Raw genomic sequence first — 12,656 nt, 5'->3', positions numbered from 1 at the left:
ATAGCGAGATATAAAACAAAATTCAGAGGGTAATCCAAATTACAAAGGATAAAATCTATTTGTTTATTTATTTTGAGAAGTATGTCTCCATTAAGCCCTTTTAACTATTAATTTACATTATGTTAAATCTATCATGCATATGGGCATTCTTCTCAACAATAGTTTAAAAAAAATAAAAAAAAGAGTCAAAATTTTTGGCATCAATCTATCCATCTCTTTATGTGAAAACTGACATCGTTCTTTTTCTTGGACAGCCATCCAGCTTCTAATGGTAATCGTATATTGCAACTTTTAAGTCAACAGATGAAGTTTGCACACAATGTCGAGATCAAACATGAGTCGTGGAGAATCTGCAATCTTCGAAGTTAAAGATATTTTTGATTTCTAGTCACACCAAACTAAAACATCCTCTTCTTACTAAAAGAAAATATCTCGAGATCTTTCTTAGCAAGCGAGAAAAATCTGAAAATAAAGTTGATTTAGAACCACAGCATAAGGTCAGGTTAAGATAAGAAATGAGTGCACCCAAAGTCATCGCAAACTCTCTTGTATCCTAACTCCTATATTTTGTTACACAACTAGCATCAAACTCCCCAAGTGCAACAACAGTAGTAGTAGCATCAATGGCGAGCACTCTTACAAGTCTTAGCCTCTCCACCCCTAGAGCCTCTTCCATTAAGAAAGAGTACTCAAAGCCACAGCAGCTACCCCAAAGTAGGCTTTCCGGCCCATGGGCCGGTAGTTACCGGAGCTTTGGCCGGCGTGCGGTGCTCGTGGTAAGCGGGTCACCGACGCCGCCAGGCATATCGGGGAAGGTGTCGGACAGCATCAAGAAGGCCGAGGAGGCATGTGAGGGGGACACTGCGAGCGGAGAGTGTGCCGCGGCGTGGGATGAGGTGGAGGAGCTCAGCGCCGCCGCCAGCCACGCCCGCGACAAGCTCAAGAGCTCCGACCCCCTCGAGGAGTACTGCAAGGACAACCCGGAGACCGACGAGTGCCGCACGTACGAGGACTGATCACAGATATGGAACTGATATCTATAGCAAGGATACTAGAAATGGAAGGCTTTACGTGGATTTGCATGAGATATGGAACAGTGTTCTTGAATGGCTCAAATCAATATCTATGATGCTTGCTTTTAGATTCTAATAGGTTGAAAAAAATTTGATGTCTCTAAGATGATTCACTCTCTTTACAGTAAAGGTACATAGTGGATGTTGGAAGTTGATTCGAGCGCTTGATGGTGAATTTTCCAACAGTTTTATGCTATTAAATCATTTCACAATAAAACTGTCATCAATTGATTTAATTTGCTGCTCTTCTCATGCCAATATGTCTACTGTTTACAGATAAATGTTTGGTAATTCAAATAAAGAACCATGAGAAACTTATCATTAATTGTCAGAGTAGTTGGTATAATTAATGGATTTAAACAATCTGCCACATTCCTCACAAAAGTATAAGCAGGTACATCAAATTATTCAACTCTCTTGTAACACTACACCTGCATTTCCACAAGTGTGTACAGCTCAACATACATAAAACTCATATTTGGATAGACATTCCAAACTCCAAGTTGTCTTCTATGGTTCCAATATATCAAAGCCATGGAACTGTCTTGGTCAATATGATGCTTCAACAACCACTAGAGCTCATGTTCCAGAAATTGATTTCATGTTCAAGAACACGAACAAATACCTCTTGCGCCTCCTCAACGATATTGCTTGGTGCCTTCTCCAGACGTCGATCAGCAATTTTTTGCAGAGACTTGCAATACTGCTCAAATCCAGCATTACCCCATCTCTGGCATGTCTCCATGAGCTCCACTGGAGTCTTTGAATCACTTTGGATGCAAAGAGAGAAGCTATTCTGGTACACGGTTTCGATTGCCCAAAATGCGGTAATGGCCACTGTGTAGTCTATCTCTGGGGAACCGAAGCTTTGAAGAAACCTGCAATACTCTATATTTTCCTTCAGGGGAGCAACATTAGCTAGATGAACATCCCACTTGGAAGCCTCGTTCTTAAACCATGATATCTCATCACTCAAAGAAGCAATGCCACCTAAGATCGTCTCCATGTCTGAGATATCATCTGATTGTTTGCAAGCCTTTAGAAGAACATTGGCTACAAATGGAACAAATTCCCTCACAAAGATATAATCCTGAGCCTGCAGTGTTTTTCATATAGACTGATTACCCATCTTCAATATCAGAAGGAAAACTAGAAGAGTGTTGTCAGTCAGCATGTAAGAAAACTAAACCAGTAGGAATTCAAAGAACAGTATAACCACACTCTACCAATACATGCAATTCAATGACAGAAGTGAATGACGTACAGTTTGCAATTAACCAACAAGCATATTAACTGTAACCCTAAGATGCTTGAAGAATGAAACTGGAATAGTGGTTTTAGTTCAGAATGATCTGTCCACAAACAGACTACTTAACTAGTTCCTGATATATATATATATATATATATATATATATATATATTGTATCAAATTACATACTGAAGGGCTTCTTTAATCACATCAGAGTAGGTCCATCCAGCTGATAGATTTTGTGAGTCGAATAACTGTCAAGAGAAGTCATGTAGGTGCATTGTGTGGCCAGCCAAACAACCTGTATGGACCATGGCGAATAGCACTGGTGGGGAAGGTAAGCATTAAGGAAGACAACATCTTTGCCAGTATGCTTTGGGCAATATTGCTCAGTTGGTTTATGGCTCTTTCCAAACTCGAGATGCTTATGGGTCCATTGTGTCTGGAGATGCAGCACAATAAACAGTAACAAAAAGGATTTTACAGCCTATTTTTCGCTCACGGTTGCAGCTGCGAGTAGTTTTGCAGGCATAAAATGACGCAATAGTACAAAAATAAAACAGAGGGTAACTTCTCATAAGCAGATTAGAGCGACAGCCATAAAAGCTTCTTAGATAGTATAATTGGGTTACTGAAGCAGTAACAGCCTGCTAGCAAAGTTGATAATTAGAAGCCATGTTAGTTGTATATACAAGATGCTTATCATGAAAAGCAACTAATCGATGACAGTGGGTGCAATTCAAGCTATATACCATTTGACTACAAATTATCAGCTTAGAGCTAAAGAGATTGTACTAATTGCTATAGCATGTTTTGAAAGGATTGCTCAGGAGTTCTACTCTAGCCTACTCCATCATGAGATACCCAATGTCATAAGATTGATGCCAGATCAAAGAGCTTGTGATCTTTGAATTTTACCCTTGGCAGCAAGTGTCTCTCAGTTAATACTTATTTCTAGAAGATTGAAGCCAGCTCACATTTTGTCATAAGTATCTACCAAATTCTTCCGACCCTTCTCATCTTTGGAAAAACGGTTGCATGATTGCGATTGCAATTAATTGTGATTACTACTTCTAACAACCCAACTATTTATCCACTTTATAAATCCAAATGCTTTACTCTCATCCACTAAATTCCTCAAAGCTGAATCCTAAAATAAGTCCAGCAAATGAATCAACGGGACCCAAATATTAGATGCAAGCCAAACACCAAAACAAGATACGAACTTCTTGACAAACTAATGGGAGAAACTGGACTTCTTTCTGAGGAGGAAGAGTTCGGACGTCTTACCAGCCATCGCTTGAAGGAAGAGAAGTCGACGGTCCCGTCGCAGATGCCAAGGATGAAAGGGTGACGTGTCGCGCGACTGTACGACGAGAAGTGCTTGATTAGCCACGTGGCTGTCGGCGCCGTCGCTCCGCCGCCGCTTCGCTCCTCCTCCATCGAACTCTTCGTCTGCGGTCGGGGTTGAGTCGAGTTAGACTAAGATTCGAGTGCACGAATATAAAACAATAATTTTTTCAACAAAATTATCTGTAAACAAAGTCAAATTATATTACCCACTAAATGATAACATAACAATACATCAAGCATCTATCTAAACAGTATTTACCTGGTGTATTCCTATATACAGGATATCAAATATCAAAGTGAGGGCAGAGTTGACATAAACATAAGTAAAATCCTGCTGCAGCCTTAGAAAAATTTAACCAATGATAAGGATCAAGAAATTCTAAAAAATATACATTAAATAGTGGATGGTGTTTTTTTGCAAAGAATGTTGATAAGAGTCTAAAAGTTTGAATTCTATGCTGACATAAGACATATATTAACCACAGGTTTTGAGAATGGTAAATTTGTAGGTGTGGAGTATGGAGCTAGGGATGACAGTCTAACTCAAGTTAGTCGGGTTCGGATTAGGTCATGGTTAGAATTTCTAAATATGAATATGACTTGTTTGTTAAATGAATTATATGAATTATAAATAAATTATGAGGTGATATAAGTTATTCAAATTTATATAAGTTATTCATGTTATAAATGAGTTTATTTAGATTATAATCAAATTTATTCGGGTTATAACAATTTTTTTAGGGTTGTACATATATATATATATATTTTCATATTATAAATGAATTATCATGTTATAAATAGGATGATAGGTCGAGTCATAAACATGTTAAATGACTTAAAAGTAATAAATATAAATATAACTTGTTTAATAATCAGATTAGATTTTTAATTAAGCTAAATACAACGCATTTAAAAGTCACATTACTGTCAGAGGGTTTTATCATTACTGTACAAAATCGCTACCTTTAAAGATAATCAAAATACACCTAATCTAAATTAGTAAAAATATATTTTTATTGTGTATTTTTTATATAAATTATATGTATTTCAGTATAAAAATATATGAATTTATTATTTAAAAAAATGAACACATTTAGCTTCAAAAGGCCTAATCTCACTGTTACTAAAATAAATAGATTTTTTGTTTTCTATAAGTAGCCCAAAGTAAAGGGTATAATGTCAAATAATTTGAAACACTACAAAAATGACTATCTAAATTGACTTCCAATAATAGTCGTCCACGTCGGACAATTATAACATGAAGGACGTCAAAAACCATTTCCGAATACATGCTTGAAAACACCCTAAAAAGATGCCGTGGCATCATCGCGACCATTGATAGTGAGGGTTATAGACGGAGAAAGAAACCATCAACGGTGAGGATGATGCCACGCCGTCTTGCTTATTGGTGTTAGTAAGCATTGCATTCATTACTCGTTGCATACTCTCTCTCACGCGCTTTTATTAACTCCTCCTCGTCGTCGTCGTCGTCGTCAACCCTCTTCTCCATTCTTTTTCCCCCTTTTCTCTCTTCTCCTCTCGAAATTTCTCTATCTTTCTCTCTGCAATTCCAGGCCGGCTGGTGCTAATCTGCGCCGGAGGGGGGACGGGGGAGACATGGCGGAGGATAGGTACAACCGGAAGAACCCGGCGGTGAAGCGGATCCTGCAGGAGGTGAAGGAGATGCAGTCCAACCCCTCCGATGACTTCATGAGCTTGCCGCTCGAGGTAATCGCTGAAATTCCTAACCCTAGCCGGAACCCCGATCCTTTGGGTTCGATTCTTCTCCTGTCGTCTGCAAGGGCTTTCAATTGTTCGGTTCCCCTGTGAAGATTGAGTTTTGGTTGCATAATTATCCAGGATGGTCCTGGATATTTAAATCTATCCTAGAGATTGAATTTTGATAGCAGAAATTTAATCTGGATCGGTGTGTTTTCAGGTGTCGTTAAAGTTGACAAGTTAGGATCTTTCGAATTCATGCATGTTTCCGTGGGAATTTAGCGTTATTTGGAGAAAGTAATTTGTATTCCGGGTGGATTGATCTTCCTTGATGCATAGCTCGAAGAGTTTAAGGCATAATACTATATTTTGTTGGTAGCTAGATCTGCATCGGTCTTTTTGGGGCATCTCAAAGATTGCAATTTTATCATTTTAATCTTTTCTATTTCGTTTCTCTCATGATGTTGGATCTCTCATGATGGATTTTTTATTCTTTCTTTTGTTTAGCTTGATAGAATCAATTATGGTAATTTTTTGTGATAATATTTTGCTTAATTGCTTTCATTCGATCCGGATTGAAGATTGAGATTGCAAAAAGGTACCCTTTGGGAAATTTAGGAACTTGAGGAGGGACCATAAGGTGAAAAGCAAGTTCAAAGAGCTCTACTTTGCACGTTTTAATTTGAATTCCTTTCCTATTTCCTCCTCCTTGATGCCAAGTAACACCTATTGCATTTTAAAGCTTTTGATGTTGAAACTTGAAAGTCATCAAGTATTAGTAGACAGTGGTTTATTGTCAGACTTCAATATTCTTTTAAGCTCAAGGAATTAATAAGAGATGTTGGAAATCCTTTCTTTCAGATGGTTTTATGCTTCTAATTTTCTTATGGGAATGCAAAATGAAATATATGTTTGACTTTTGTTTTCTATTATTGTTATTAGGATAATATATTCGACTGGCAGTTTGCTATCCGAGGACCTGGTGACACTGAATTTGAGGGAGGAATTTATCATGGGAGGATCCAGTTGCCTGCGGATTACCCATTTAAGCCCCCTGACTTCATGATGCTCACAGTTATGTTCTTTTCAATTTCCACTCACTTGCTTTGGCCAACTGTTATTTTTCTTATATTGCTAACAGTTTTTCCTTCATACAGCCAAATGGTCGTTTTGAGACACAGAAGAAGATATGCCTAAGCATTTCAAATTATCATCCTGAACATTGGCAACCATCATGGAGTGGTTAGTACCATACAATATACATGACTGTCATATCAAGACCTAATGCTTTCATTGTCATTTTATCCTGGCTGCTGTACTTCTCTTTTTGCTTTATCCAGATTTAGTATGTTTTTATATTATTTCTTTCTTCTTTAACCTTTAATATCAGAAGGTATCCCTTCCAACCAGATTAAGTTCTTATTCTTTTTCCAATTTCATTTTTTTTTTAATTTAAAGATTGAATTTGAATCTTATCTGATTTATTGTTTTATACCATTGCAAGTATTAGAAAAGAGATAATTTCTCCTTTCCATTGTAGATGATTCTAGTACTTCTTTAAATCTGACTCATTTGCTCCCGAAATCTCTAGGAATTTACTCTTGAGCAATTTTATTTCATTGTGCAACTTAAGTGCGTGTAGACTCTCTTTGGTTTTCTCTTTTCTTTTTGGCCTCTATCAACACAACACATACACAGATACCCGTAATTGCCTCTTTAGATACTAATTATGTTTCTCTCTTCTTCTTTTTCCCCTTTTGTATTTATGATATCTGAAACTTTAAGAAGGCTTTAGTTATCTGATAATTATGCGACTGGTAAAGCCAACATTAAATTGTTGCAGTGTATTAGTGTTTCCATTTCAATTTTGCGTTTTGTTTGATACTAGTAGTTTTCACTTAGTGTGGCAGTAATGTGTTTGCACTGAGAAACTTGATGCCTTGATGGTCTTTGTCTGTGTCATTAAAATAGCCTCACTAATTGTGGGGCTAAATGGACATCAGGTCTCTCCAGATTCCTCATTGGCTGGAGCCTTGTGTTATGGACTGAGGATCAGAAATAATTGTGCCAAAAAAATTTTGAACCATCATTTTTTTAGAGCTCCTTGTGATATTATACAACAAGATGCAGAAATTCTTTCCATAAATTTCCTTGAAAGAATGTAGGTTTCTTCAGTAGCATCTTGCTTATATCTTGTTGGCCTGAGTATTTAGGAATACTAGTATTTGGTGGCAGATAAAGATTAAGCATTCAACTTAGGGAAGACGAGTAGAATTTTGTGATACTTTTGCTATGTAATTTGCTTGTCATTAAATTCATGGAAGTTGTGACTGATGGCAACTAGCACTTGGACATGAATTTTCTCAGTTTTGTCCACTCCCATGTGAGAATGCTTTCTTCTTCAGTTGATAACTGCCAACATTTATTGCTGTGGCTAACCCAAACTCTGTTTTCAGTCCGCACAGCATTGGTAGCGTTGATTGCGTTTATGCCCACCAATCCAGGTGGAGCGTTGGGATCACTAGACTGCAAGAAAGAGGAAAGGCGTGCACTTGCCATCAAATCGCGTGAAGAAGCCCCGAGATATGGCAGCACAGAACGTCAAAAACTAATTGATGAGGTATACTTTTTAATTTGATTATTGTACTTCAGAAATATTGTTTGATATAATTATTATATTTTCGTCCCATTTTCATCAACTCTTTTTACATAGATTCATGGATGCATGCTGAATAAAGTACCCCCAGTGCCGCAACTCCTTCCAACCACAGCCCCAGAAGAACAGAAGGACAAATCAAATGAAGAATCAGGAAAAACTTCTAGTTCCAACACTGGTTCTGCTGATGAGGACCACATAAACCCAGAATTGGAGCAGAGAGTCATGGAAGATATTCACGAGGTACAGGTAGATGCAGCTGCTGGCCGCTTGAGAGTTGGCTTTAGTGCTGGAGTTGCCTTGTCAAGGAGGGCAACAGCAGATGGGCAGCCACAGAATTCTTCTGCTAGAGTCCAGAAACCTGCAAACGATCGTTTCTTTACTTGGGCTGCCATTGGCTTAACTTTTGCTATTGTGGTCCTCTTAGTGAAAAAGTTCTTGAAAGCCAATGGTCTGGCTGGTTACATGGATGGGTTGTAAAGTAAATGATGAGAGGTAAATTGTGTTTGGGCACATCCAATTTAATGACTAAAAGTTTGTTCCAACATATGGAGTGGTATACATAATTAGACCTGTCTGTCAAATTGTTCAGCATTAAATAAATTCGTTATCTTATATAAATTGCTTTACAATTTGATTTGCAATGTTAATTTTTCTTCTTCATTTTGGGAAAATTCAGATGTTGAATTGTTTGCTGACCAGTATCATTTACTGGATCTCAGAAAAGAATGTTAGATACTAGATATCAACCATTCTGTAGGATATGGACCATCTAAATCTGTTTGGATCCCCCAGGTTTGAATATTGTTTCTTACAGCTGAACAGATTATTCACTCTATACCTTATCAATGTCTGATCATACTTGCCTTCATCTGCCACTTTCCATTGGTTCAATAAATAGTTCCTTATCCATACACAGCCATGAACAGTTCTCATCATTCGTATTTAAGTAGTACTGTGGCTCATTAATCAAAGAGCAAGTTGACTTGATCTGGCATCAAATGCGAGAAAAAATAATTACCTTTTCTGCTTCACTTCATCTGCAATGGCTGTCATCTTTCGTTTTCTTTCAGTTCCATCTCCTTCTGTTTGCACGATAAATGTAAATGCTTCTTCTAGCTGACTCCATGTTACTTCCACTAAACAGTCTTCAATCTCTAAATTTTTCAGTTACTCTGTCATTCTTTTAAAAGAGAAGTTGGTTTAAGCCTAGTTAAATCCTGATGCTCCTGTGGAAACAAAATTAAAATTTAGTCAAATTTTCAAATAAAAAAACATTGTATTAGTTTTATTCTTATGTTCAGTTTTCTCCTTCAGAATTTTCTTCTCATCTTCTCAATAGTATTAAACAGAAGCCATAAAAACAATAAAGATATTATACTCGTATTTTGTCTGAACTGATGGATCTTTAGCAAATCAAAGGTGTATATAAGAAAACTACTCCAAACATCTTAAATTCACACGAATATGATTAGCCATTGTGGTCGATCTGAAGCATCTAGGCCAGTTCAACCTACTTTAAGGGGACTTCGTTGGAGGGGCAATTAAAGGCTATTCTTTTCCACATGATTCAGAGCTTATTAAAGCTCGATGAGTACAAAGATCCATGCACTAGATACCAAAAGATATTGGACAGACACCAATAAGATTACACATTTGTGGCAAACTTTCAACTCTGGAAGGGGAAGTTGTGGGAAAATTTGCACATTGTCTTTCTCCCAGTAAGAAATAGTCAAGTATTTTCAACTGCTGGACCTTTCCTTGTTACTTCTATATTAAATGAGTGAGAGTAAAGGAGAGCAACTGGCCATGCGCTCTCTCTTTCTCTCTCTCCTTAATTATTTTCGGTAGTGATTCATATCCATGTCACTTTCACCCAACCCTCAACTCTCTTCTCCTTTGTCCTATCCTTTTTAGCTTTTTTAATGTTCTCCTTTTGGTTTATTGAATGGTCACAGAAGCATAGTTGGGGAGATTGGAAGAGGAAAAGAACAACGAGAGGAGAAGAAGCCACTCAAAGTTGGGGGGGTGGGGGGTCTGATGGGTGGCGTCTCTGCAGAAGATGATACGAAGGTTGATCCTCCAGCCTCTAAGAGAAGGTGGTCTTTGTTCTCTCTCTCTCTCTCTCTCTCTCTCCATTCATTTTGGCTCCTTCTGATATGCAAATTATATAGGATAATATAAGCTAACAACTTGGATTGCTCTCTTCTCTTCTCTTCTCTTCTCTTCTCTGTTTTGCTACATAGAAAGCTGGTTCCGAAATCAGTGGTCACTGTGAAATTTGAAGCAGGTAGTGGAAAGCAGAAGGGTGAGGGCCCACCTTCTGATTCTTGGTCTTGGAGGAAATATGGGCAGAAACCAATTAAAGGATCTCCTCATCCAAGGTAGTATAGTACTCCCTTGAGAATCTTCTCTTGATTCCTTTCACAATAGATTCTTCTCTTGAGTTTTTTTGTTTATTTATTTTGCAGCTTTCTATGTGGGCTTGCTATCTCTTGCTATAACTTTTTTTTTTAATGTTGCTCTGGATTATATTTTAGTCTCTTTTTAGGTAGTGAATTTAGTACTTAATAATTGCCAGATTAAACTAGTGCAATTGTTTCTTGTAGGGGTTACTACAAATGTAGCACTTTCAAGGGTTGCCCAGCCAAGAAACAAGTAGAGAGGTGCAGAACTGATGCATCTCTTATCATCATCACCTACTCCTCAAACCACAACCATCCAGGCCCTGATCTCTCCTCCACCATCATCAACAACAACACCACCACCATCACCACCACCACACCAACACTCCAAAGCAGCAGTGAAGAAGAAAGCAAGTGCATAGAGGACATCACCAAGCAAGATCCAGCAATGGAAGAGACAGTGGTGCAAGAAGGCCATGATCATTTGAGCATCCTCTTTGATGAAGAGGGTCCCCTCCCTTACCCCCACAGGGTGGCCTCATCACTACCCCCCAAGCTGTCTGAAGAGAACGACTTCTTTGATGAGCTTGAGGAGCTGCCCATCATCTCCTCATCTCTCTCAAGTTTGGTTAGGAGCAGCCTCTTTGATGAAAGGATCCTTCTCCTGCCTTCTTAGTTATGTAAAGTACCTCGCTGTCTCATATGAATCAAATGAATAGAAAAAGATGGGCATCTTTTACTAGTGGCAAAGGTAAAGAGATCTTTTAGGTGCTTCTTTATTGTGTGAGATGATTAAAAGCTAGTGGGCAAATAAACGAATTGCAATGCATAGCCACCCATTCATCTCTTGTAATGATATGCTTGCCATGTGTTTCATGAGGTTGCTGTTCAAATATGGAGCTCCCTTGAGGACTGTTTCATTGGAAGAGGGGTATCTTTTAGCTTTTTGATGTTTATAGTGGGATCCTTCAATTCTGCTATCTTTCATGTGCATATAATAAATGCTAAAGTTTTTGCTGTCATAGTGCAAGCAGCAAGATTTTGTGCTACTTTAGATGATTCCAACTTGTGAAAGCCAAAGTAATCCATGTTTCAGCCACTCTTAAATGCATAAATTTTCACAACAACAACAACAAAAAGGACCTTTATTTTCCTGAACATTATTCAGGTTCTTACTTATGTGTCATACATTTTGAATTTACTCAAATTCATGTACATCAATATCTTTGCCTGCTTAATGGCATGTTATTCATCTACCATCAACAGGGAGAGGTGGTTTTGTTCAATAGAAAGACAGTCTAATTAGATCCTCTTGGAATATGAGGGAGTAGCAATAAGGAGCAGCACCCTTTAGAGTTAAGTTTTGATTGAGACTGATCACATGAAATAATTATGATTAAGAATCTCTATTATCAAGGAACTAGCAAATAGCCAAAAAAGCCTATAAAAACTAAATTTGTTTAGCTTGACTGCATCAATTTGATTATTACCTGAAAGAGCCCAGATCTAATTAATGGATTTATCCAAAGTGAAGCTTAGTGTTAACTACTTAGATATAAATAGATGATAGATATTTATCAACTCTAAGCTCGACCTCGACCCGAGCATGAGTAGTCTGACCCGCTTGACCCGACCCGAACCTGAGGAATGCTCAGGTCTACTCTCGGCCACGAACCACAGTTCAACTGCTCATGAACTGGACCAGGCCGGATGGTGGCTTACGAAATGGCCTACCTCATCAAAGGTGTTGGCTGGAAAATAAAAGTTCATAAAGAAATAAAAGGGACCCCTTATTGAATGGTTGCCAAGATTTTTGCTGCATGAAGTCACTACCTTCCATCAAAATGGACTCTGGTATGTACACTTGGGGGTATGATATCACAACACTATGAATGGTACACATGGTAACAAACAAAAGGAATGGGTCCATGTTACTAGTATGATATAAGGAGAGAATGACTATTAAATGGAAGGCTCCTTTGATAGTGAGTGCTTCTAGACCTATTCATGCACCTTGCTTTACATTTAAGACATTAGTAGAAGACAACCAACAAGTAGTATCAGAATGTATAATCTCAATCTTAAAGGGTAATAAATTGTACAATTTCCTCTTCAGAATGGAAAGGATGGAAAAGAAAATATATATCAAACTGGAAAAGAAAAACAATTTTATCTGATACCTTCATTGGAAAATGAAGTTA

General features: G+C 37.8%; 4 protein-coding genes across 6 annotated transcripts; 3 read left to right on the top strand and 1 right to left on the bottom strand.

The window, feature by feature from the left end:
- The first annotated feature begins 543 nt into the window (after window positions 1-543).
- Window positions 544-1,228, top strand: LOC140777630 (calvin cycle protein CP12-1, chloroplastic-like). The gene has a single exon (XM_073121864.1). It carries the CDS (start codon window positions 624-626, stop codon window positions 1,014-1,016), a length of 393 nt encoding a protein of 130 aa, XP_072977965.1. The 5' UTR covers window positions 544-623; the 3' UTR covers window positions 1,017-1,228.
- LOC140777628 (bifunctional TENA2 protein) lies at window positions 1,041-4,072 on the bottom strand. Of its 2 annotated transcripts, none has more exons than XM_073121862.1 (3): window positions 3,935-4,072; window positions 3,613-3,777; window positions 1,041-2,169 (listed from the first exon to the last, which is right to left on the bottom strand). In XM_073121862.1, exons 2-3 carry the CDS (start codon window positions 3,763-3,765, stop codon window positions 1,636-1,638), a joined length of 687 nt encoding a protein of 228 aa, XP_072977963.1. In that variant the 5' UTR covers window positions 3,766-3,777; window positions 3,935-4,072; the 3' UTR covers window positions 1,041-1,635. The 2 variants fall into 2 exon arrangements, with proteins under 2 accessions (XP_072977963.1, XP_072977964.1); XM_073121863.1 differs by lacking the exon at window positions 3,935-4,072 and adding an exon at window positions 3,882-3,912.
- Window positions 4,073-5,152: 1,080 nt separating this feature from the next.
- LOC140777752 (ubiquitin-conjugating enzyme E2 32) lies at window positions 5,153-8,682 on the top strand. Its single transcript, XM_073122086.1, has 5 exons — window positions 5,153-5,403; window positions 6,337-6,468; window positions 6,552-6,636; window positions 7,851-8,014; window positions 8,108-8,682. The coding sequence occupies exons 1-5, from the start codon at window positions 5,293-5,295 to the stop codon at window positions 8,528-8,530; spliced, it is 915 nt and encodes a 304-aa protein (XP_072978187.1). The 5' UTR covers window positions 5,153-5,292; the 3' UTR covers window positions 8,531-8,682.
- A 943-nt stretch (window positions 8,683-9,625) lies between these two features.
- On the top strand, window positions 9,626-11,381 carry LOC140777753 (uncharacterized). 2 transcript variants are annotated; one of them, XM_073122087.1, is made up of 4 exons: window positions 9,626-9,771; window positions 10,009-10,149; window positions 10,297-10,434; window positions 10,660-11,381. In XM_073122087.1, exons 1-4 carry the CDS (start codon window positions 9,641-9,643, stop codon window positions 11,129-11,131), a joined length of 882 nt encoding a protein of 293 aa, XP_072978188.1. In that variant the 5' UTR covers window positions 9,626-9,640; the 3' UTR covers window positions 11,132-11,381. The 2 variants fall into 2 exon arrangements, with proteins under 2 accessions (XP_072978188.1, XP_072978189.1); XM_073122088.1 differs by lacking the exon at window positions 9,626-9,771 and adding an exon at window positions 9,815-9,897.
- The last annotated feature ends 1,275 nt before the right edge of the window (window positions 11,382-12,656 follow it).

Source organism: Typha angustifolia, chromosome 15 (assembly GCF_048772165.1).
Source record: "Typha angustifolia cultivar Huaian chromosome 15, ASM4877216v1, whole genome shotgun sequence".
Taxonomy (NCBI): Eukaryota; Viridiplantae; Streptophyta; class Magnoliopsida; order Poales; family Typhaceae; genus Typha; species Typha angustifolia.
Note: the sequence above shows the minus strand (reverse complement) of the source record. Positions and strands in the feature narration are given on the sequence as shown.

Excerpts from the sequence above, each read along its gene's own strand:
- LOC140777630 (XM_073121864.1), top strand. The coding sequence starts at position 624 with ATGGCGAGCACTCTTACAAGTCTTAGCCTCTCCACCCCTAGAGCCTCT.
- LOC140777628 (XM_073121862.1), bottom strand. The coding sequence starts at position 3,765 with ATGGAGGAGGAGCGAAGCGGCGGCGGAGCGACGGCGCCGACAGCCACG. Across the intron at positions 2,170-3,612 it reads CTTCCTTCAAGCGATGGCTG|GCTCAGGATTATATCTTTGT; the intron begins GTAAGACGTCCG and ends AAAACACTGCAG.
- LOC140777752 (XM_073122086.1), top strand. The coding sequence starts at position 5,293 with ATGGCGGAGGATAGGTACAACCGGAAGAACCCGGCGGTGAAGCGGATC. Across the intron at positions 5,404-6,336 it reads TCATGAGCTTGCCGCTCGAG|GATAATATATTCGACTGGCA; the intron begins GTAATCGCTGAA and ends TATTGTTATTAG. Across the intron at positions 6,637-7,850 it reads TTGGCAACCATCATGGAGTG|TCCGCACAGCATTGGTAGCG; the intron begins GTTAGTACCATA and ends CTCTGTTTTCAG.
- LOC140777753 (XM_073122087.1), top strand. The coding sequence starts at position 9,641 with ATGAGTACAAAGATCCATGCACTAGATACCAAAAGATATTGGACAGAC. Across the intron at positions 9,772-10,008 it reads TGCACATTGTCTTTCTCCCA|AAGCATAGTTGGGGAGATTG; the intron begins GTAAGAAATAGT and ends GAATGGTCACAG. Across the intron at positions 10,435-10,659 it reads AAAGGATCTCCTCATCCAAG|GGGTTACTACAAATGTAGCA; the intron begins GTAGTATAGTAC and ends TGTTTCTTGTAG.